General features: G+C 54.6%; 2 protein-coding genes across 4 annotated transcripts; both read right to left on the bottom strand.

The window, feature by feature from the left end:
* Nucleotides 1–436: 436 nt before the first annotated feature.
* CDKN2D (cyclin dependent kinase inhibitor 2D) lies at nt 437–2,788 on the bottom strand. Its single transcript, XM_058525713.1, has 2 exons — nt 2,451–2,788; nt 437–1,406 (listed from the first exon to the last, which is right to left on the bottom strand). The coding sequence occupies exons 1-2, from the start codon at nt 2,589–2,591 to the stop codon at nt 1,047–1,049; spliced, it is 501 nt and encodes a 166-aa protein (XP_058381696.1). The 5' UTR covers nt 2,592–2,788; the 3' UTR covers nt 437–1,046.
* A 1,572-nt stretch (nt 2,789–4,360) lies between these two features.
* On the bottom strand, nt 4,361–13,149 carry AP1M2 (adaptor related protein complex 1 subunit mu 2). 3 transcript variants are annotated; one of them, XM_058525707.1, is made up of 12 exons: nt 13,053–13,148; nt 11,890–12,046; nt 11,623–11,690; nt 9,920–10,050; nt 9,679–9,826; nt 9,470–9,596; nt 8,886–9,034; nt 8,734–8,805; nt 6,291–6,449; nt 5,626–5,751; nt 5,181–5,256; nt 4,361–4,792 (listed from the first exon to the last, which is right to left on the bottom strand). In XM_058525707.1, the coding sequence occupies exons 1-12, from the start codon at nt 13,092–13,094 to the stop codon at nt 4,770–4,772; spliced, it is 1,278 nt and encodes a 425-aa protein (XP_058381690.1). In that variant the 5' UTR covers nt 13,095–13,148; the 3' UTR covers nt 4,361–4,769. The 3 variants fall into 3 exon arrangements, with proteins under 3 accessions (XP_058381690.1, XP_058381691.1, XP_058381692.1); XM_058525708.1 differs by having other exon boundaries at nt 8,886–9,028; nt 13,053–13,147; XM_058525709.1 differs by lacking the exons at nt 11,623–11,690; nt 11,890–12,046 and having other exon boundaries at nt 13,053–13,149.
* Nucleotides 13,150–20,300: the final 7,151 nt, after the last annotated feature.

Below are 20,300 nucleotides of genomic sequence, written 5' to 3'. Positions count from 1 at the left end.
GGCGAGCTGCCCTGGAGGAGGCGGGGCTGCCCAGGCCCCGCCCACCGCGAACTTTAAAGAGGGCGGGGCCTAGCTGGCAGTGCCTAACCCTGCCCCCGGCCCTTCCGGGATCCCTTACGCCCTGTGCCCGCAGTCCCCGCCCACGGGTCACACCTCTGCGGGGAAGGCTGCGGCCACCGCCCACCCCCACCCCCACGGCTCCAGGCACCCAGCTGACATCTGGGGGCCCTTTCTCCACTCGCGGTTTCCTGCCTCCTTTCCGTTCCGACAGCGCAAACCGCTGCCCCACCCAGCTCACTCACCCTGGCGCCCTGGGAATTACCACTCTCTCCCCTCCCCCAAATCATCCGAGACCCGCGACCCCCGGGCCTACCCCGCCAACATCGCGGACGCTCGACTCCCCGCTGCAGACTCAAAAATCACAAGCCACCGGCGCTGTGGTCACGCACAAGTCTTAATTTAATGGGTAAAAACATTAAATTATCACACACAACAATTTTTTCCATAAAGCTTAATAAATAGAATCTTTTTTTCTTTTTAACGCTGTACAAGAGACTGGAAAACAAGCTTCCAACAGAATATGAATGAACTCATACTACCCTTTTATTGATTTGGAATACTCCCCCCTCCCGCCATGCCCGAAAGCAGTGTGTACATTCGAGGTCTCTCTCTGGGTACAGCCGGCCAAGGTCGCCAGGTTCCAGGAGCCCTGGACGCGATGACCTCACTCGGGCTGGGGCTTTAAATGCTGTGCCCTTGGGCCTCATCTGCAGCCCCAGCAGCCTGGGGCGTGGAGGAAACTGAACCGTTTAAGTGGTTGCTGCCTGCAGGAGCCCTTCTCTACTCAATACACCAAAAGGGGTGAGAAAAAGAAATGAGAAATGCCCCTCAAACACACACACTCTAGAAATCAACACCAACAAGCCACAAACTGGGGCCCCTCCCCCTCGGCAGCGGTCAGGAGGAGCTGGGGGAGAAAGTGTTTCTTTCCTCCTCTTCTGACATGGAACCCAGCCGGTCCTGACGCTGGGGTGGGTGGCGCCGGGTCACAGCGGTGCCACCGTGGGCCCCTGCAGTATGTCCATGAGATCCTGAGCCCCTCTCCCCCGAGCCAGCTCCAAGGGTGTGAGCCCCCTGGCGTCCCTGTGATGGAGATCAGACTCAGCAGCCAGGAAGCTGACCACAGCCGCGTGGCCCTCCCGGACCGCCAGATGGATGGGGAGCGCCCCGGTGCCATCGGGTGCGTTGACATCAGCGCCATGTTCTACCAAGACTCTCAGCGTGTCCAGGAATCCAGTGCGCGCTGCGTCGTGAGCCGGAGTGGTGCCGGAAGCGTCTTGGATGTTGGGGCTGGCACCTTGCTTCAGGAGCTCCAGGGCAATCGTGGGGCTGCCGAACATCATGACCTGTGCGGGGCAGAGGGGCGGGGTCCTCAAGGGAGGGGTTCCAGGAAAAGGGGTCCCTGGAGAGAGGGGTCATTCAGAGAAGGGAACGCCAGAGAAGAGATCCTCTAGGGAACGAAGAAACCCCAGGGAACACAAGCCCCCGGGGCAGCTGTTTGAGAACAAGGAGGCCAGAGAACAAGGCCTCCAGGGAACAGGGACTCCAAGAAACTGGTCACGCCCCTAAGAATAAGACACCCGCCTAGGGAATAGCCCCATGGAAACTTTCAAGGAATCTAAGACCCTCCCCAAGGAACCAGAGCCCCCCCTCCTCTAGATATGGGAAATCACCAGGAAATAGGCCTCCTAGAATGAGAAATTGTCCCCAAAGAATTTGACAGCCCTCTCAAAGGAAAGGAGATGCCCAGGGAATTTGACACTCTTTCTCCAAGAAACAGCCCCGCCCCATATAATGGGGATGATCCCGGGTACCTGGCCCCCTCAAAAAATGGGGTTCGCCTGTAAAATGTCCCCCAGGGGATAAGAATTTTCATGCAATCTGCAACTGTTCCCCCATTAGGACCCCCTATAATATACCATGAATCTGGGGGGGGGGAGACAACAGGAATGGAGATCCGCCCCAGAAAACTGGATACGTCTAAGAGAAACCCCCAGAAAATGGGGACGCCCTGGAGACATAAATTCCTCCTTCCAGGGATCAGATGCCCCCATAGAAGCCCCAAGAAACCAGAGCCGTCCCCATGAAACCGAGATCCAAAGAAACCGAACCCTTATCCACGGAATAAGCACTTCTCCAGGGAAACTGAATCCTCCGCACTAAGAAAACAAGGAGTCCTCCAGGGAAGATGGGAAGCCCTCCCCTCCCCCACCAAGCTCATCCACCATCCACCTACGAAAGGGGACTCCAAGGAGCAACGTCGGCCCGAGAATGGAGGCTCGGACCCCAGTCGGCCCCCGCCGGGGCCAGGAGACGGGAGGGAAGGGGGCCGGGGTCCCAGTCCTCGCCCCGCTCCCCCCTGCCCTGGCTCGGGGCCGGCCGGGCCTCACCTGCAGCGCCGTCTTGCCGAAGCGGTTGAGGGCGTCGGGGTGCACCAGCTCCCGGTGCAGAAGGCGGCGCACCTCCTGCACGTCGCCTCGAGCCGCGGCCCCGCTCAGCCGGTCGCCGGCGCGGACCTCCTCCAGCAGCATGTCGACGCGGGCGGCCTGCGAAGCCCCCCGCCCCACCGCGGCGCGATCAGTGCGGGGGAGCCCGGCGGCGTGGCCCCCACAGCCCTCCCGGCCTGCGCGCGGCTCCCGGCCCGGCTCGCCACTCGGGGGCTCCGGCGCGACCCCCGCCCTCCCGGCCAGCTCCTCCCACTGTCAGCCAGCGGGTCGCGAGGGGCTGGGAGCGGGGCCCAACCCTCCGCCGCCCGCAGGGCCCGGCCCGGCGCCCGCCCCTTGGGGGCCGGGTCTCCCCCCAACTCACCCTCCCTCCTCCTCGACGGGCGGGGTCTGTTCTGAGCCGGCGCCGCCGCCGCCGCCGAGCTGGCCGCCAGGGGGCGGAGCCAGCGCGCCCAGGCCCCGCCCCCGAGCGCCGCCGATTTGTTTTCTTACGAACTCGCTACACTGTAGCCCCAGCCGCGTTGCCCTGCGCAGGGCCCTGCGGCGCACCGCCCACGCGGCCGGCGTAGCCAATGGCGACGCGTCGCCGGGGAGGTTTCGCGTTCCGGCGTGGGCGGCGCCGCTCCTGATTGGCCGAGCCGCGGCGACCGGTGGACCGCCGGCAATGGCGGGGTTTTCGGTTTTCAAACTCGCCGGGCGGGCGGGAAAGAAGGCCGGTTTAACTGACCCAGGGGAGAAAGGTCAGGGGCAGAGGAGCGCGAGCTGCGCCGGGACCTCGGCACCTCCGGGGGGAAGGGAGGCAGGGCTGGGGCCGCCCGGTCCCGGGTTCCAGCACTGAGTCACGCGATGACATTTATTCGCCGTTACTATGCGCGGAGCGTTTAATTTCATTCATTCACTGCGCGCAGGAACCGTTCCGGGCGTGGGGAGCGCACGTTCCAGGGACTACGCGGGTTTAGATGGCGTTAAGCAGCGCGAAGAAAATAAAAAGGGAAGTGTGGTGAGCGAAGGAGGAATCACGTTCTGGCCCAGACTGAGCCAGCCCTGGCACAGCAAATGCAAGAGGGAGGGAGGCTCACGCTGCGGCTGCCACGTGGGCGAGCCTGGGTGGCGAGAGTCGCGGTGGGAGGCCTTCATTCGAGCATTTATTGAGCACCTACTGTGTTCTAGGCGCCCAACTGGAGAGCGAGCCGGGTCGGGGGGAAGGGGGGCTCCTGCCGCAGGATGCCTATCGTTTAGGGCGGGAGAAGACAATTAAATCTTTTCAGAGTGGTAAATACTCTGGAGCTGATAAAACAGGGTAAGTGATAGTCTCTGGGGAAAGGAAGCCGCTGAAATAGGTCAGGGAGGGCCACCCGGAGGAGGTGACATTTGATTTGAGGCCTGAAGGTGAGAAAAGGCGCCGTGTGGATATCTGGGGAAAAGCATGCCAGGTGGAGGGCAATGCAGATGCAAGGGCCCTGAGGTGGGCCCGTGCCTGGTGTGTCCAGGAAGAGCGAGGGAGAGAGAGGGAGGAGCTGAGGGCAGGTGGTGGGGAGGAGGAGTGCAGCTCAGGCTTGTGGGCTGCGGTGAGGACCCGACTTTTACTTTTAACAAGATGGGAACCGTGGGAGGTTTCTGAGCCGAGGAGCCAGGATCTGACTTAGAAGTTCGCAGGCGCCCCCTGGCGGCTCTGAGGGGAACTGACTGTGGGGGAGGGGAGGCGGGAGCCTGGGGACCGAGGTGGTGGCAACTTCGCTGGCCCAGATGAGCGATGCCCAGGGCTGAGGAATGGATATGTTGCCCACTCCCATCCCAGCACTTAAGGGGCGTCCCTGGCATCCCCGGCCCCCAGCCAAGAAGACATGCGCAGCGGCTAGATTCATCTTTTTAATACCACACTAAAACTCAGAGGAGTGGGCCAGCGGGGCCTCTGGGCTCAGCAGCTGTGAAAGAGGAGGGGCCCACAACACCCCCTAAGGCAGGTCACTTCGAGAAGGCACTCATGAGGGGGGCTTCAAGTCCCTCTTCTATTTCTTCATATAAAATTGGAGGATGGGGGAAGCCCGGGGGCGGGAGGGATGGGGCTGGGGACACGGGAGGGACACCATCCCTCCAGCCTATGGGTAGAAGAAAAGGCAGACAGATGCTGGGAGCGAGAAAGTGCTGAGCCAGGGGCCTGCCCTCACACAGACACACGCCCATCTTCCCTCCCCATCTCTCAAGTCTGTAGTCGGTGCGTGGGGACAGGGAGGCGTATGCTCAAGCCCCCGCCTCTTCTCCCTCCTAGCTGGTACGAAGCTGATAATCTGCAGGGAAACAGTGAGCAGGGACTGTCTCAGAACTGGGGAAAGGAGACAGAGGGGCAGGCCCCCCATCCCTCCCTGGCCCCAGGGCTCTTGATCAACCCCTCCAGTATGTAACAAGGATGAGGTCAGACACAGCAACAGTAACCATAGCAACAAGCCTGTTTCCAGGCAACAGATGGGGGTGCTGTGTTCAGCCTCCTCCAAACCCCACCACCCAGAGCTGGCAGCTGCCCCCATTTTAAAGATTGGCAAACCGAGGCCCAGAGTGGCACGGTGACAAAGACAGGGAAGGCCTGGGGCCAGGCCTGATGAGTTTTGGAGCCCTCCAAGCTAGATTGTATCAAAACCCCAAGACTGTCTCCTGGAGCCGGGGAGCCAGCTGCCTTACCGCCGCTCTGGGTGATATAGCGGACCCAGGGCAGGGCCTGGTAACCGCTTTTCTCGATGATCTTCATGTATCGGACCTGGAAGGGAATGAAAGGACATGGCCAGGCTCGAGGGACAGCTGGCTGGGGCCAAAGGAAAAATATCTACCCCCTTGGGAGGTGAAGATAACACAGGCTGGGAGTAATGAGGTGACATGGCTTGGGGCAAAGATGTGGCACGGGCAGTGGGAGTGTGGAGGAAGGTGATCCAGGATGGCAGGAAAGAGATGGCACAGGGTACAGGAATAGACACTGCGGTTTTGGGGGGACGAGGTGGCACAGGCCAAAGTGAGAGGTGGGGGGAGAGGAGACCCAGGCCAAGGAACTGAGGGGACCCAAGCCAAGAGCTGGCAGAGAGGGACACCCACTGAAGCGAAAAACAGGAGCAACCCTGCCCGCTTCCCTCACCTGGATCCCAGAGACGGTGAAATAGGGGATCTCAAACCTGACCCCGATGGGGGGCCGGCCCTCCTCCTCCTCCTTCTCCACACTGGGGAGGCCGAAGTGGGCACGCATCAGGTACTCCTTGCCCCCCTGCGGGCACATGGGGGCATCAGACACGTCAAGGGGTGCCTACTTGCCCCCAACCATCAGCCCCCAGGGCAGGCTCTGCCCTCAGCGCATTTCACAGACAAGAAAGTAAAGGCTCCTGGCCGAGACTCACAGCCAAAGCTTCTGACTGCAAAGCTTGGTCGGGGGGCAGAGGGGGCTTCTAGTGACTATATCCCATTTGTCAGACCCTGATGAAGCCCCTCGCAGATCCAAGGGACGGAGCAAATCCTCCAGCAGCCCAAGGATGTGGGTAACATGGTCCTGCCTATTTCACAGATGGGCAAACTGAGGCTCCAGGAAGGGAAGGCCTTTCCCAAGGCCATCTAGCTCAGAACCCAGGGCTGGTTCCCTTGAGACCTGCGAGGGGGAGAGCTTAACCACCAGGCTGGCCTGGTTTCCAGCTGTGTGACCCCCAAGGATAACCGTGTGCACGCAGATGTGGGTCTCCAATTTACTCTCCACCTTGCCCTCAAGCAGGGGGAACGAGTCCCGCCAGATGCCCCACCGTCCCCAGTGCTCACCGGGAAGGACTTAATACTCCAAATAACGACGTTCTTCTCCGGCACGTACTTGGCGCTGCCCACGCTGGTCTTGAAGCGCGGGGAGTCGGCGTCGCTGGGCACAGGCACAGAAATCTCCACGCCGTTGGCCACCGACTGCTTCTTAAACTGCCCCTTGGCCTGTCGAGGGAGAGAGCGCGGGGCATGAAGAATTCACTCCTGCCTTCTGCAAATCTTCACCAAACCCTTCCAGGCGCCATCTCCTTGAGAGCCAGCCCCCACGACCCTGAAGTGGGGACCATTATCCTGCCCATTGTACAGATGAGGAAACAGAGGCAAAGAGCACTTTGCCAAAGCCACACAGCTGGCAACTGGCTCAGCAGAGATTCCAACCGAGCCTGCGTCCTCAACCATCACACTTTACAAATAAATGCATGAGTTACCACATTCTCTCTGTGTCTAGAGCTGTGTGACACGGGACAGCTTTCAACACAAGGATTCTAAGTGTTCCACGGGTGGTAGCTAGCATTATGATTACTGCTGTTATTCAGTAATTTGGGGAGGGGTGTTTGAGAGGTGGGATCAGGGGCAGAGGACCGGGAGAGGGCGTTCTTTCTGGAAGTCACCAGCTTTAATGGCCCCTTGCCCGTTCCCTGCCTGCAGAGACGGGGACATTGAGGAGTGTCCAGACCCTCGCTGGTGGCCATCCACCCCACAACCCAGCTCCCCTGAGACCCTAAGACTGGGGAACAGTCAAATCAAAGAGCACAGACTCTTGAGCCAGGCAGACCCGAGTTCAACATGCCCCACCCCTTCCTAGATGAGTGACACCTTAATCCCTCTGGACCTCGGTTTCCCCATCTTAAAAAAGGTTTCACTATAAGCTCTGGAGAAAATCTTGCTTGGGGCACCAAGAAACCTGCACGGGGCTGTGAACCAGAGTAGCAGGCAACTGAAAACCACCAAGAGAATGGACAGATGTAGAAGATTCCCACAGTAGAATATTCTACAGCTATAGAAATTGATGCACTAAGCTACGCTACAATTCCTGGGATTCGTCTTTCTTTTTTTCTTTTTTTTTGCTGAGGAAGATCCGCCCTGAGCTAACATCTATTGCTGATCTTCTTCTATTTTTTTTTTTGTATGTGAGCCGCCACCACAGCATGGTCACTGATAGATGAGTGGTGTCTGTGCCCAGGAACCAAACCCGGGCTGCTTAAACAGAGCATGCCAAACTTAACCACTAGGCCACCAAGGCTGGCCCAGGGATTCCTCTTAAAATCAACCTTATATGAACAAAGGGAGTCATACACAAAATCACACAGCCTGAGTCCACGGATATGAAGGTCAGAAACCCGCAGAATGGGGGCCAGCTCAGTAGTGCAAGCGGTTAAGTGCGCGCGCTCCGCTGCGGCGGCCCGGGGTTCGCCGGTTCAGATCCCGGGCGCGCACCAATGCACCACTTGTCAAGCCATGCTGTGGCGGCGTCCCATATAAAGTGGAGGAAGGTGGGCACAGATGTCAGCCCAGGGCCAGTCTTCCTCAGCAAAAAAAGAAGATTGGTAGATGTTAGCACAGGGCTGATCTCCTCACACACACACAAAAAAGAAACCCGCAGAACGAAATATTTATGGTTATGCACGTGGGTGGCAAAATTATAAAGAAAAGCAAAGAAATAATTTGCACAAAATTCAAGATGGTGATTCTCGGGCCGGCCCCGTGGCTTAGCGATTAAGTGTGCGTGCTCCGCTGCTGGCGGCCCGGGTTCGGATCCTGGGCGCGCACCGACACACTGCTTCTCCGGCCATGCTGAGGCAGCATCCCACATGCAGCAACTAGAAGGATGTGCAGCTATGACATACAACTGTCTACTGGGGCTTTGGGGGAAAAAATAAAATTTAAAAAAAAAAAGATGGTGATTCTTTCTGGGCAAGGGGGGAGCAGGAAGTGGGGGAGGGACACGGAGGGGTTCAGAGGCTCTGGCCAAGCACGTTCAAATAAGCTGGGTGGTTCTTGATTATTCTTTAAACCATATAAATACACTATATATTTTTATATATAAATATTTAGTATGAAAGTAAATAAGTAAGTAAAATGGATCATGTCAAATATTGATAATAGGGGGAAAAAACAGAGCAGAGAAGGGAGGTGGGGAATGCCAGGGGGTTGCAATTTTAAATAGAGAAATCCAGGAAGGTCTCTCTGAGGAGGTGACATTTAAGTAAAGGACTGAAGGAGATGAGGGAAGGAGACATGTGGATACCTGGGTGGGTGGGGACAGAGTGATCCAGGGAGAGGGAACAGCCAGTGCAAAGGCCCTGTGGGGGGACTGTGCCTGGCACATTTGAGAACACGGTGGCTGGAGGGAAGTGAGGACCGCAGGGAGGTGGGAGATGAGGTTAGACTGGCGCCGGGGAGAGAGGGACAGATCAAGCATTGCGGGTAACTATTGCTCAGCGCCCACCTTGACCATGATCTCCACGCGGCTGTGGGAGAACTTCTCAATGACGGACTCGATCCAGATCAGCGGCTTGACCTGCAGACAGAGAAGGGGGCAGCTCTCGGAGGCTCTGAGGTCAACCCTCGCCCCTGCCGCGGGGCTGGACCCCGTCTCACCTGGGTGCTGAGGCGGTAGGACATGAGCTCGAAGTCGCCGTCGGGCGGGATGAAGGAGATGGTGCGGTCGTTGTCGAAGCGCGAGAGTCGCACGCACTGGTGGAATTTCACATCCTCCAGCTCCACGGACTTGTTCTTGCTCCCTGAAACTCAGAGCCCAGCATGCCGGGTGACGCTGGGCACTGGGGCAGCGTCGCTGCCCCTACCTTCCCGCCTACAGCTCCCATCATCCTCATTTTACAGATGACGAAACCGAGGTTCAGAGTGGATCAGTAACTTGCCCAGAAACACCAAGCAGGCCAAGGGCAGAGCAAGGATCTGAACCTGGGAGCCTGGCTCTCACTTTCAGGCTTTTAAATACGGTGCCATTCTGTCTCCTAGGATGTCAGCTCCATGCGGGCCGGGATTTGTCTTTTTCTCCCCCGCCCTCCCTGTCCTGGGGCCTGGCACTCAGTAATCAGTACTTGCTCAATGACCCAGCAGCTGCAGTGCGGGCCTTGACCAGCAGAGGGCGCGCGCGCGCTGATTGCAGACCCGGCCGCGACTCTCCGGGTCCCCAGATGGGGCGGGTCCCCCGCGCTTACGGCCAGTGAGCTCGAAGAGCACGCGGTCGTTGAGGCCAAGCCGCAGCTCCGGCATTCCCGACAGAAACACCTTGAGCTTGATGGTGCCCACGATCTCGCTCAGCAGGACGCTGCCGTTGGCATTGACCTGGGGACGGACACGTGGGGCGTCAGGGGGCACAGGCAGGGCTCCTCTCCCCACCCCAGGCTGTGGCAGCGGTGGGGCTCACCAGCAGGTTGACCGACTCTATGACATCGATGAAGACCTCGTTCTTCTTGTACTTGATGCCCTCGGAGCGCCAGGACACGGCATTGGTGACAGTAGGTGGCACCCGCGACTTGCCCGTCTCCAGCTTGTTGCCCTGCTGCGTGATGTACCTGGCAGGAAGGCGGGGGGGGACGAGTAGCTAGACCCGGGGACACTTCCCTGGCCCCCCCTCCCTGACGTCCTTCCACCCGTGGCCCACTCACTCCTGCAGGATCTTGCTGTCGGTGGTCTGCGGGAAGCCGAAATCCATGAGCTCATCCAGCAGCTCATAGACGATGACAAAGTTGTCCCGGATGCTCTCCTCCTCCAGCTCCTTGAAGTATTCGGAGAATACCTGGTGGGGGGGGGGACAGACACCCAGAGGTGTGGTTGTGTAGCTATGGCCATGGGCTGGGTCCCCACTCATTCAGCCAGCCAGCCAAGAGGCAACTATTGAGCGCCTACTGTATGCCTGTGCCGGACATTAATGGTGAACAAAACCAACAGCGTCCCTGCCCTGGAGGAGGGACTGGAAGGGCACAGAACTGTGTTTTGTGGACCGTGGGTTCCTGTGCATCTGTGATGTTTCTGGACCCGCCTCGGAATAAGGTTTGTGAAGGCATGAAATAAAATACAGGGGATGGCAAAGGAAATCTGTTATCTAGAAATGCATCTAAGATCATGGACTCCCTGAATTCTATCCTCAGGCCCTTGGGAGTTTGGGGACCTCGAGTTAAGAGCCCCTGGGAATTAGCAGGCATAACCACAGCAGAGAACCTGTCGGTCATCCAACATCTGAAACACTCTCCATCCCTCATTCTGCTCCAGCCTCACTGGCCTGCTTTCTATTCCTACCCCAGGGCCTTTGCATATGCTGTCCCCTCTGCCTGGGACACTCTGCTCACAGGATCCTTGGAATTCAGGCCTCAGCTCAAATGTCACCCCTCAATGAGGCCACCACCATCCCCCCAACCCCCATAAGTATCACCATGAGACCAGCATCCCAGCCACTGGAAAATGTCCTGTTTAATCTCCATCATGCCCTTTCACTCCTCAGGACAGCCAGGGACAGTCCCCTATGCATTGCTGTGTCCCCCCTTTGCCTGGCAGAGAGGAGACAAATCAATAAATATTTCTTGTTCGTTGAAAAGTCATTACTGAAGGGCCTGCCCAGTGGCACAATGGTTAAGTGCGTGCGCTCCGCTTTGGTGGCCCGAGCGTTTGCAGGTTCAGATCCCAGGTGCGCACTGACGCACTGCTTGGCAGGCCATGCTGTGGCGGCGTCCCACATAAAGTGGAGGCAGATGGGCACAGATGTTAGCTCAGGACCAGTCTTCCTCAGCAAAAAGAGGAGGATTGGCATGGATGTTAGCTCAAGGTGGATCTTCCTCACCAAAAAAAAAAAAGAAAAGTCATTACTGAGCACTTTCTCCGTCATCGATAATGGCATACAAGTGCTCGATAAATTGTCATGAGACAGTATAACATTGGTGATAATGCTGACAATAGGAAGCCTTTATGGAGCACTTAGTGTATACTGAGCATGTTTTAGGCACTTTATGGATATGAATTTGATTAATTGGTATAACAACCCCGAGGCAGGACTTGTTGTAACTCCCAGTTTTGAGGCACAGAGAGGGGAAGTGGCTTGCTCAAGGTCACACAGCCAGGCAGCAGGGGAGCTGGGATCGGAACCCGGTTCCCTCGGGCTCAGATTTGAGCAGTATAGCCCCTTGGAGACCTCCTTGGTCCCTGCCCTGTAGGGAGAGATGATCCGGTGGCAGCTGATGAGAACACAGTGATGGGGTTTTGATGGGGGCCCCCCAGGGCGGCCCGGGGAAGCTTCCCGGGAGAAACGGATCCTGAAAGAGGCGGGCAAGACGAGTGGACAGACAGATCAGCCGGCCAATGGGAGGCCGGGACCTACCTCCACCGTCTTGTACAGGAAGGAGTACACGAGGGAGGCGTTGGCGTTCTTCAGCGTGGTGGCCACCACTGCGGGCAGCGACGTTAAGGAACAGGTGCCATTTTGGAGGGCTCGGAGGGAGCACAGACCCCGAATCCCCACCCTGCCCCCCTCCAATCCCCAGCCTGAGCCACTGATGTGCTGTGCAACTCCTATCCTCAGCCCACCCTCTCTGGGCCTGAGCTGCCACCACCCAGGCCCCCAGGGCCCCTGCGCGCGGCCGGATACAGTAGAGGTTGCTGTGTTTGATCCACAGGAAGTGGACGCGGCCGTGGCTCAACAGCGGGGCCAGGGCGCCCTCCTCCTCCCGCTGCATGAGCAGGGGCATGAAGTGCTCGATCTCACTCATGGCCACATCGCCCTTGTAGTTGCGGCTGATCAGGGGCTACGGGTGGGCGGAGAAGGCCCGGTCACCACCGGGATCCGGGGACCCTCCACCTGAGGGCCCTCCGCCAGGCTCCGGCTCTTTGGGCCTCAGTTTCCTCCTCTGTAAAATGGGTACGTGATAACAACAGCTAACGTGTCCAGAGCCCTCCCTGAGGTCTAGGCCGTGTTCTACTGAAGTCTGGATGTTTGCTGACTGTCTTAGTTCTCACCACCACCCTGTGAGGCAGATAGTATTAACATCTCCATTTTACAGATGGGGAAACTGAGGCACGAACCGTGTCCATGATAATTGGGGAAACTGGAAATTGAATAAACGAAGGAAGGAAGGGAGGGAGGAAAGATTATAGAAAGAGAAACGAAAGATTATACCCATATATCTCTTTTAGCTCCTATAGTTTCGCCTGGCAGGCTGTAAGCAGTCAATAATAATAGTACCCACCTGATGATATTGTTTAGTCCAGTGTTTAGAACCTAGAAGACATGCAGCAGGTCCGCAGACACCTTAGCTGTCACCATTATTATTATCAGGAATATTATTTTCACCACCCCTGTTATTATTGCTATTGAATGACCAGATGAATGAGAGAGGGTTCCAGAAACGGACGGGGCAGCCCCAAAGGGGAATTAGGGTCCCCTGCCCCTCTATCTTCCCGCAATATTAAGACTTTGGATGGTGACGATGGTAAACATAATTTCAGTTGAATAAACGCCAAATGTTTGCAGCAGGGCTACGGTGGAAAGTGACTGACACGAATCGGGTGGTATTAATTCTTTTTGAGTGGGGACCCTTGTATTCCCCTGTTTACGGAGAGGGAGACTGAGGCTCAGAGAGGTAAACAGTGGAGGTGGGATTGGACCCGGGACTCCCAGGGATTGGGGGAGGGGATGTCCCCACGTGCCCAGGGCTTTCTGGGGCCTCCCCGCCTGCGAGGAGGGGCCGCTCCTGAGTCCGCGGGGGCGCAGCCTCACCTGTCCGTCCCCCCTCCCCTCGCGCCCAGCCTCACCTTGCCCTTGACGTCGAGGATGAAGACAGCCGAGGCGGACATGGTGGCGGCCGGCGGACCTGGGAGGCGGAGAGGGAGCGCCGGTTGGAGACGGCGGCGCTGCTTCCTTCTTCCTGCGGAAGCGCCCGCGCGCAGGTGTGCGCCCAGGTGCGCGCGTCTTAAAGGGGAGGCCGCCAGGTGAGCGGCGCTGTCGGCCGACGAGAAGACGCTGCGGGGGCTGCGAGGGGCGGAGCTTCGGATGCGACAGCTGCTCCGCCTCACTTTCCTTTTGCGCCCAGGAGTGCTGGTGGACGGAGACTCCAGACCAATCACCAATCCATCCATCCATCCATCCATCCATTATCTATCCATCCATCCATCGTCTCTCTCTCCATCCATCCATCATCCATCCATCCTCTATCCATCCATCCATCCACCCATCCGTCATCTCTCCCCCATCCATCCATCATCCCTCCCTCCCTCCATCCATCATACATCCATCATCTATCCATCCATCCATCCACCCATCCATCATCTATCCATCCATCCATCCATCCATCATCCATCCATCATCTATCCATCCATCTATCCACCCATCCATCATCTATCCATCCATCCATCCATCCACCCATCCATCATCTATCCATCCATCCATCCATCCATCATCTATCCATCATCTATCCATCCATCCATCCACCCATCCATCATCTATCCATCCATCCATCCACCCATCCATCATCCATCACCCATCCATCCATCCATCCATCCATCCATCCATCCATCCATCCATCCGTCATCCCTCATCTATCCATCCATCATCTATCTCTCCATCCATCCATCATCCATCCATCCATCCATTCATCTTGTTTCTCCTCTGTCTCTCCCACATGCACGTCCGCCCCAATAGGACAGGGTTTGTCCTGATCATGTCTATGTCCCCAGTGCCCACCACTGGGCACTCAATAATATTTGTCCAAGTCATTCATTCATTCATACAATAAATACTTACTGATTAATTTATTCTTTCACTCAAATACTCTCTAGTAAATTCTTTCACTCAGGAATTGTGGGTAGCATTCTGAGAAGAACCAATGTACCTGCTTTTTTTTTTTTTTGCTGAGGAAGATTCACTCTGAGCTAACATCTGTGCCAATCTTCCTCTATTTTTTAGTATGTGGGCCACCAGCACAGCACGGCTGCTAATAGAACGGTGTAGGTCCATGCCCAGGAACTGAACCCGGGCCGCCAAAGTGGAGCATGCCACCAGGGCTGGCCCCAGTGTAACTGCTTGTATCATTATTCCCAATGTTACTCTTATTCATTCCCTCCAAAAACATTTATAAGCTTCTATAACGTGACACTGAGATGTTGAGCAACTGTTGAAAAGATAAATGGTCATTATGATTATGACTATAATCATCATAATATTATTCACTCAACCAACATTTATGGAGCACCTACTGTGTGCTGAAGGGGACATGTGAAAGCTGCTTTCATTGTGGTGCTGATGACAATTGATACTGTTGGTGATGGACCATTCAGTGAGTGAATATTTGTTGAGCATCCTCTGTGGCGCTGTGGATGGCGACATAGGCAAAGCCACTCCACTGTTCTCGTTCTAGGGAGGGCGGGAGACACACAGCATAAGAACCCCAAAACAAGATGATCCCAGATGAGGATGGGAACACTGCAGGCAGCTGAACCGGCGACAGTGGGCTGGGGGTGTGTGCTGGAGAATGAATGGGGGGCTGTGATGCATGGAACTCAGAGACGAGGCCGACATTTGAAAAATTTCCACCACGACCTTATGAGCGGGACAATCCAAGAGAAGGAGTCTCTGCAGAGCCTGGCACAAAGCTGGTACTGATACTGTTTTTGCTGCTGTTGTTTAGATGTGTGCAGTTGAGCGTGCAGGCTCTAGAGCCAGCTGTCTGGGCTCAAGTCCTGGGTTTGCAACCCACGAGCTGCGCCGCCTTGGGGACCTGGCCTCCCCTCCCTGGACGTCGGTTTGCACATCTGTTAAACACGGTTAATTTCCGTACTTTCCTAATTAATTACAGCGCAGATGGCATGAGTTACTACACACAACGTGGTGCTCAGAGCAGTGCGTGGGGTGCGGCCGACCCTCCTGTTATTATTATTTGTTATTGTTATTATTTACTGTGTGGTGGTTAAGAACACAGGTGCAGGGGCCAGCCCGGTGGCACAGCAGTTAAGTTCACACGTTCCCCTTCAGTGGCCTGGGGTTCCCCGGTTAGGATCCTGGGCACGGACCTATTCATGGCTCATCAAGCCACGCTGAGGCGGCGTCCCATATAGAAGAGCTACAAATCTACAACTATGATACACAGCTATGTACTGGGTCTTTGGGGAGAAAAAAGGAAAAAAAAAAAAAGAGGAAGATTGGCAACAGATGTTAGCTCAGGGCCAATCTTCCTCAGAAAAAGAAAAAAGAACACAGGTGCTGCTGAATTAGCAACAAAATTCCTAAAGCTAGGAAAAGTTAAGGCAGGGAACCAAATCAAATGGGGGAAAAAAAAAAAACCCAAACCGAAAAACAAAACCATATTAAATCTTTGTTCTTGAAGATAAAATGCATTTTTCTCATTTTGGCTTGTGGCTGCGAGAAAAAATTCTGGGTTTCTGCCTTGTAACTATGTTTCCCTTACCAACGGGGACAAAGGAGTTTAATTTAGAAAATAAAACCTCCTAATGGAAATAGACCAGGACACTGCAAACGTTTCCTTCCGTAAACTCCTTGTTTAAAATACAAATTGTTTACATTGGAAATGCATGTGACATGAGAAACTTCGATTTGTTTCTTTTTAATTTTAAATAAAAATAGAGGCCGGCCCCGTGGCTTAGAGGTTAAGTGTGCGCGCTCCGCTGCTGGCGGCCCGGGTTCGGATCCCGGGCGTGCACCGACGCACCGCTTCTCCGGCCATGCTGAAGCCGCGTCCCACATACAGCAACTAGAAGGATGTGCAGCTATGACATACAACTATCTACTGGGGCTTTGGGGGAAACATAAATAAATAAAATTAAAAAAAAATAAATAGATAAATAAATAAATAAAAATAGAGGAAACTAACAAAAAAGAAATACACACAGTATTCCAAAGACTTGGTACAAAAAAAATCTCAGGAATAATTTTAATATTGATTACATGTTGAAATGATAAAAATTTGGGGTTAAATTAAATATATTATTAAAATTGGGGGGAAAAAGAACACAGGTGCTAGGTTTGAGTTCTGACTCCACCGTGGGCTGTGAGGCATTGGGCATTGCCTCAGTTTCCCCTTCTGTTAAAATGGGTGTAACAGTCGTGGTGTCACCTCCTTGAGCTGCACTCTCTGAGTTTGGGCGTAAATCCATGCCTGGCACAGGGTCTCAGCTCCCTGCCCCTCAGCTACTGGGGACACCAGGTTCCACCCCACAACTGTCTGCCATCTTAGAGGCAGGGAATTTTTGGGAAGGGAAATTAAGGAAGAGAAGGGAAATTCCATCTCAGCCTGGCTGGGACGCATCCTGCTCCACAGAGCGAGGGAGGAGTCTCCAGGGGGAGTCACTCAGCCCTCGTGGGCCTCATCCCTCATCCCTCATCCCTCATCCCTCATCCCTCATCCCTCATCCCCTCTCCCCTCCTTCCCCAAACCCAGCCCCAGCCCTTTACCAGCCCCTGGGAGTGGGCTGGGCGTCCCCACAGGGGACTCAAGGGAGGGAGGTGAAAAGATAGCAACTGACAGAACCGCCACTCAGCAACTGACAGAACCGCCACTCGCCTCTGCACCATATCTAACACCCACAGGAACAGGACGACAGCGGCAGTGGCCTCTCCTCGAGCACTTATCTTCCCACCTTCTTTGTGTCTTTTTTTTTCCCCCAAGTTTGTTATTTTTTGCTGTATTTGATTCTGGTCTTCCCAGTTATGGTTTTCCTGCTAATTCAGGTCCTAAGGGGAAGACCTTCATGTCTTCTTATGTTGGCAAAAGCCGAGGCACAGAGAGGTGAAGCCACTTGCCTGAGGACACACAGCAGGGAGGCAGTGGAGTCAGAATTTGACTCAGCCCACTGCCAACTGGTCTGCTCATTGCCGGATACCAGTATGACTGTTACTAACACATAGTTCACGCTTATGTGTGCTCGCTATACCCAGGCGCTGCCCCAACCGTCTCCCAGGTGGCAATCCTCCTCAAAACAACTCTTTGAGTTAAGGAAGCCTATATCTCCATTTGACAGATGGGAAAACTGAGGCTCAGAGGGCAAGTGACTTGTACAAGCCACCCAGGCCTCAGGGGCAGAGTTAGAATTCCACCCCTGCAAGGTGCAAGGTTTTACATTGCCTCTGCCCAAAAGAGGGGTGTCCTCCACCATCCTGCCAGCCCCTTGCTCAGCAGGTGACCCAGGGGGATTGAGGGCGCTGCCAGGCCCTCGCCCCAGGCCAGGCCCTGTTGAACCTCCAAAGGGTCCTTCTTCTGGGACCCTGGGATGTTTTCAGACAGTAAATAGAACCCCAAAGCCTGGACCCAGCACCATGGAATCTGAAACTAAGGCCTGTTTGGCTGAAAAATTCATGAGCTCAAAAGCTTCAGTGGGGTCAGAGAACAGAGCAGCTCTGTGTGCCCAGCTGCCCCGCCTCAGCTGCCACCTCCCCCGTCCCCAGGGGCTGTGGCCTGCCCCAGTTCCTCTTAGATGACAGCATGGCCCAGCCTCCCCTCCAGGACCCTGCCTGTAGGCACTCCCTTCCATCCCTTCTCCACACCACGAAAGGGGTCTCGCTGAAACTCAAGCTCCAATGGCCCTCCCTCACTCTCACACCCCCATGGCTTCCCATTGCCATTGAGTTGCCTTGCCTCACAGTTAGACCTTTGCTGACCTCTCCCACGAGGCACTGCCCCAGACACGCTGACTTCTCTAATTTCACTTACTCTTTTTCTCTCTTTCTTCCGGCGCCTGACCCCTCAGCACACTGAGGCCTGCCGTTTTTTTCTTCTCCATCTCATCCTCAAGTCTCCTCTTGCGAAGCCCTCTGTGACCTCCCACCCCATATCTAGGTCAGATCCCTCCTCTGGGCTTTCTCAAGTGCCCCGTGCTCTCCTGTCACAGCGGCGTTGCACCAGATTTTTAAAAATCTATTAAAAAAACACTTTTACTGTGGTAAAATATATAATATAAAATTTACCATTTTATCCATTTTAAGTGTACAGTCCAGTGGGATTAACCACATTCACATGGTTGTGCAACAATCCCCTACCATCCATCTCCAGAACTTTTTTCATCTTTCAAAACTGAAACTCTGTACCCAATAAACACTAACTCCCCATTTCCCTCCCCCGCCCTGGGCCCCCACCATCCTACTTCCTGTCTCTATGAATGTGACTCCTCTAGGGACCTCCTGTAAGTGGAATCACAGAGTATTTGTCCTTTTGTGATTGGCTTGTTTAAATCAATTTTCTGAGATACAGTTTTAATTACCCAAGAAGCATTTGAGTACCTTTTCTCGTTAAAGAGAGAGAGAACATTATAGCTCAGGGAAAAATCCCTTTTGCCCCCCTCCTCCCTACTGGTCCTTCTGACAATCACTGGTGTGTTCAGGTCTTTTTCTGATTCTTACCAGCAGATGTGTGCATGTGTGTGTGTGTATAATGTTGTATCTCCCTCTCTCTCACTTTCCCCTACCATACACAACTAACCAACTAAATACAACTTACTATTTTTACTCGATGATAGTTATGGCTGAGGGGTGTGGAGCATGCGTGGCTTGTGAAGTCAGACTCCATGGGTTCAAATCTTTATACAGCCCCGTGCTCACTACTTGTGTGACCATGGGTAAATTACGTAACCTCTCTGTCACTTTCCTCAACTGGAAAACTGCTCTAAAGATTTAATATAAAGGGGCCAGCCCCGTGGCTTAGCGGTTAAGTGCACCCGCTCCGCCCGCTGCTGGCGGCCCGGGTTCGGATCCCGGACGCGCACCTGATGCACCGCTTGTCCAGCCATGCTGAGGCCGCGTCCCACATACAGCAACTAGAAGGATGTGCAGCTATGACATACAACTATCTACTGGGGCTTTGGGGGAAAAAAATAAATAAATAAAATTATAAAAAAAAAATTATAAATATGTAACCCATATTTAGAAAGGGCAGAAGTCAAGTAACTGTCACAAACCAAACCCACCTGTGTAACCACAGTCCTGTCTCGGTCCACCCGGAAGCCACCCTATGCCCTGCCAGTCACTCCCGCCCGCAAAGGCAGCCAGCGGCTGAACCACGTTCTGTTCCCACAGCTTGAACAGCTATGCCTGTCCTAGACCTTCATGCAAGAGTGTCTTGGCTTCTTCACTCCGCATAACGCTTTTTTTTTTGAGACTCATCCAGGCTGCTGCAGTTACCAACAGTTCATGCCTTTTTATTGCTGAGGATATTGTACGCACCACAATTGAGGCCGAACTATTCACCCACTGATGGACACTGGGTTGCTTCCAATTTTTGGTCACTGCAAAGAAAGCTGCTATGAACATTGGTATACACATCTTTGTGGCTTTTTTGCCTTTTTTGGTAGTTTTATTTTTCTTGCCTAGATACCAAGGAGTAGAATGGCTGGGTCGTATGGTACATGCCCATTGAACTGTATAAGAAACTACCAGACCTTTTTCCAAGGGGTTGTGCCATTCAAATGGCACAACATTTCCACCAGCAGTGTAGGAGGGTCCCATCTGCTCCAGATCCTCGCCAACACTTGCTATCATCAGTCTTTTTAGTTTTAGCTATTCCGGCTGGTGTGTAATGGTATACCATTGAATTTTAATTTGCAATTCCCTGATGGCTTCAGTCTTTTTATCCGCTGCGTGGCGTTCTCTCCTGTGACCATTCCATCTTGTCGTATGCACTCCTCTGCTGGTGGACACGTCCATCTCCCCCGTGGTTTGCAATAACTCTCAAAGCTGCAGGGAACACCCTTAGGCGAGTACTCTCCACGCACACAAGCCTGCGGTGGCTTCTCCGGCGTCTGTGGCAGAGAGGACTCGCACAGAGCGAACACGGTTTGGATTTCATCTTTCTGCCAGAGAACATTCTAACCCACGGCCTCTGCTCACCCCACTTGATGTTACCAAACTCTAAAATTACTCTTGCCAACCTGATGAATGAAAAACGGCATCTTTCTGTTTACTGGCACGCAGCCGGCGCTCAATATCTATTTGGCGAATGAATGGGTGGATGGATGGATGGATGAGCGAGGACTTCTCCTTGCCCACCAAACGCACCGGGA

Source organism: Diceros bicornis, chromosome 30, assembly GCF_020826845.1.
Source record: "Diceros bicornis minor isolate mBicDic1 chromosome 30, mDicBic1.mat.cur, whole genome shotgun sequence".
Taxonomy (NCBI): domain Eukaryota; kingdom Metazoa; phylum Chordata; class Mammalia; order Perissodactyla; family Rhinocerotidae; genus Diceros; species Diceros bicornis.
The sequence above is the reverse complement of the archived record's forward strand: the minus strand, read 5'-3'. Positions and strand labels throughout refer to the sequence as shown.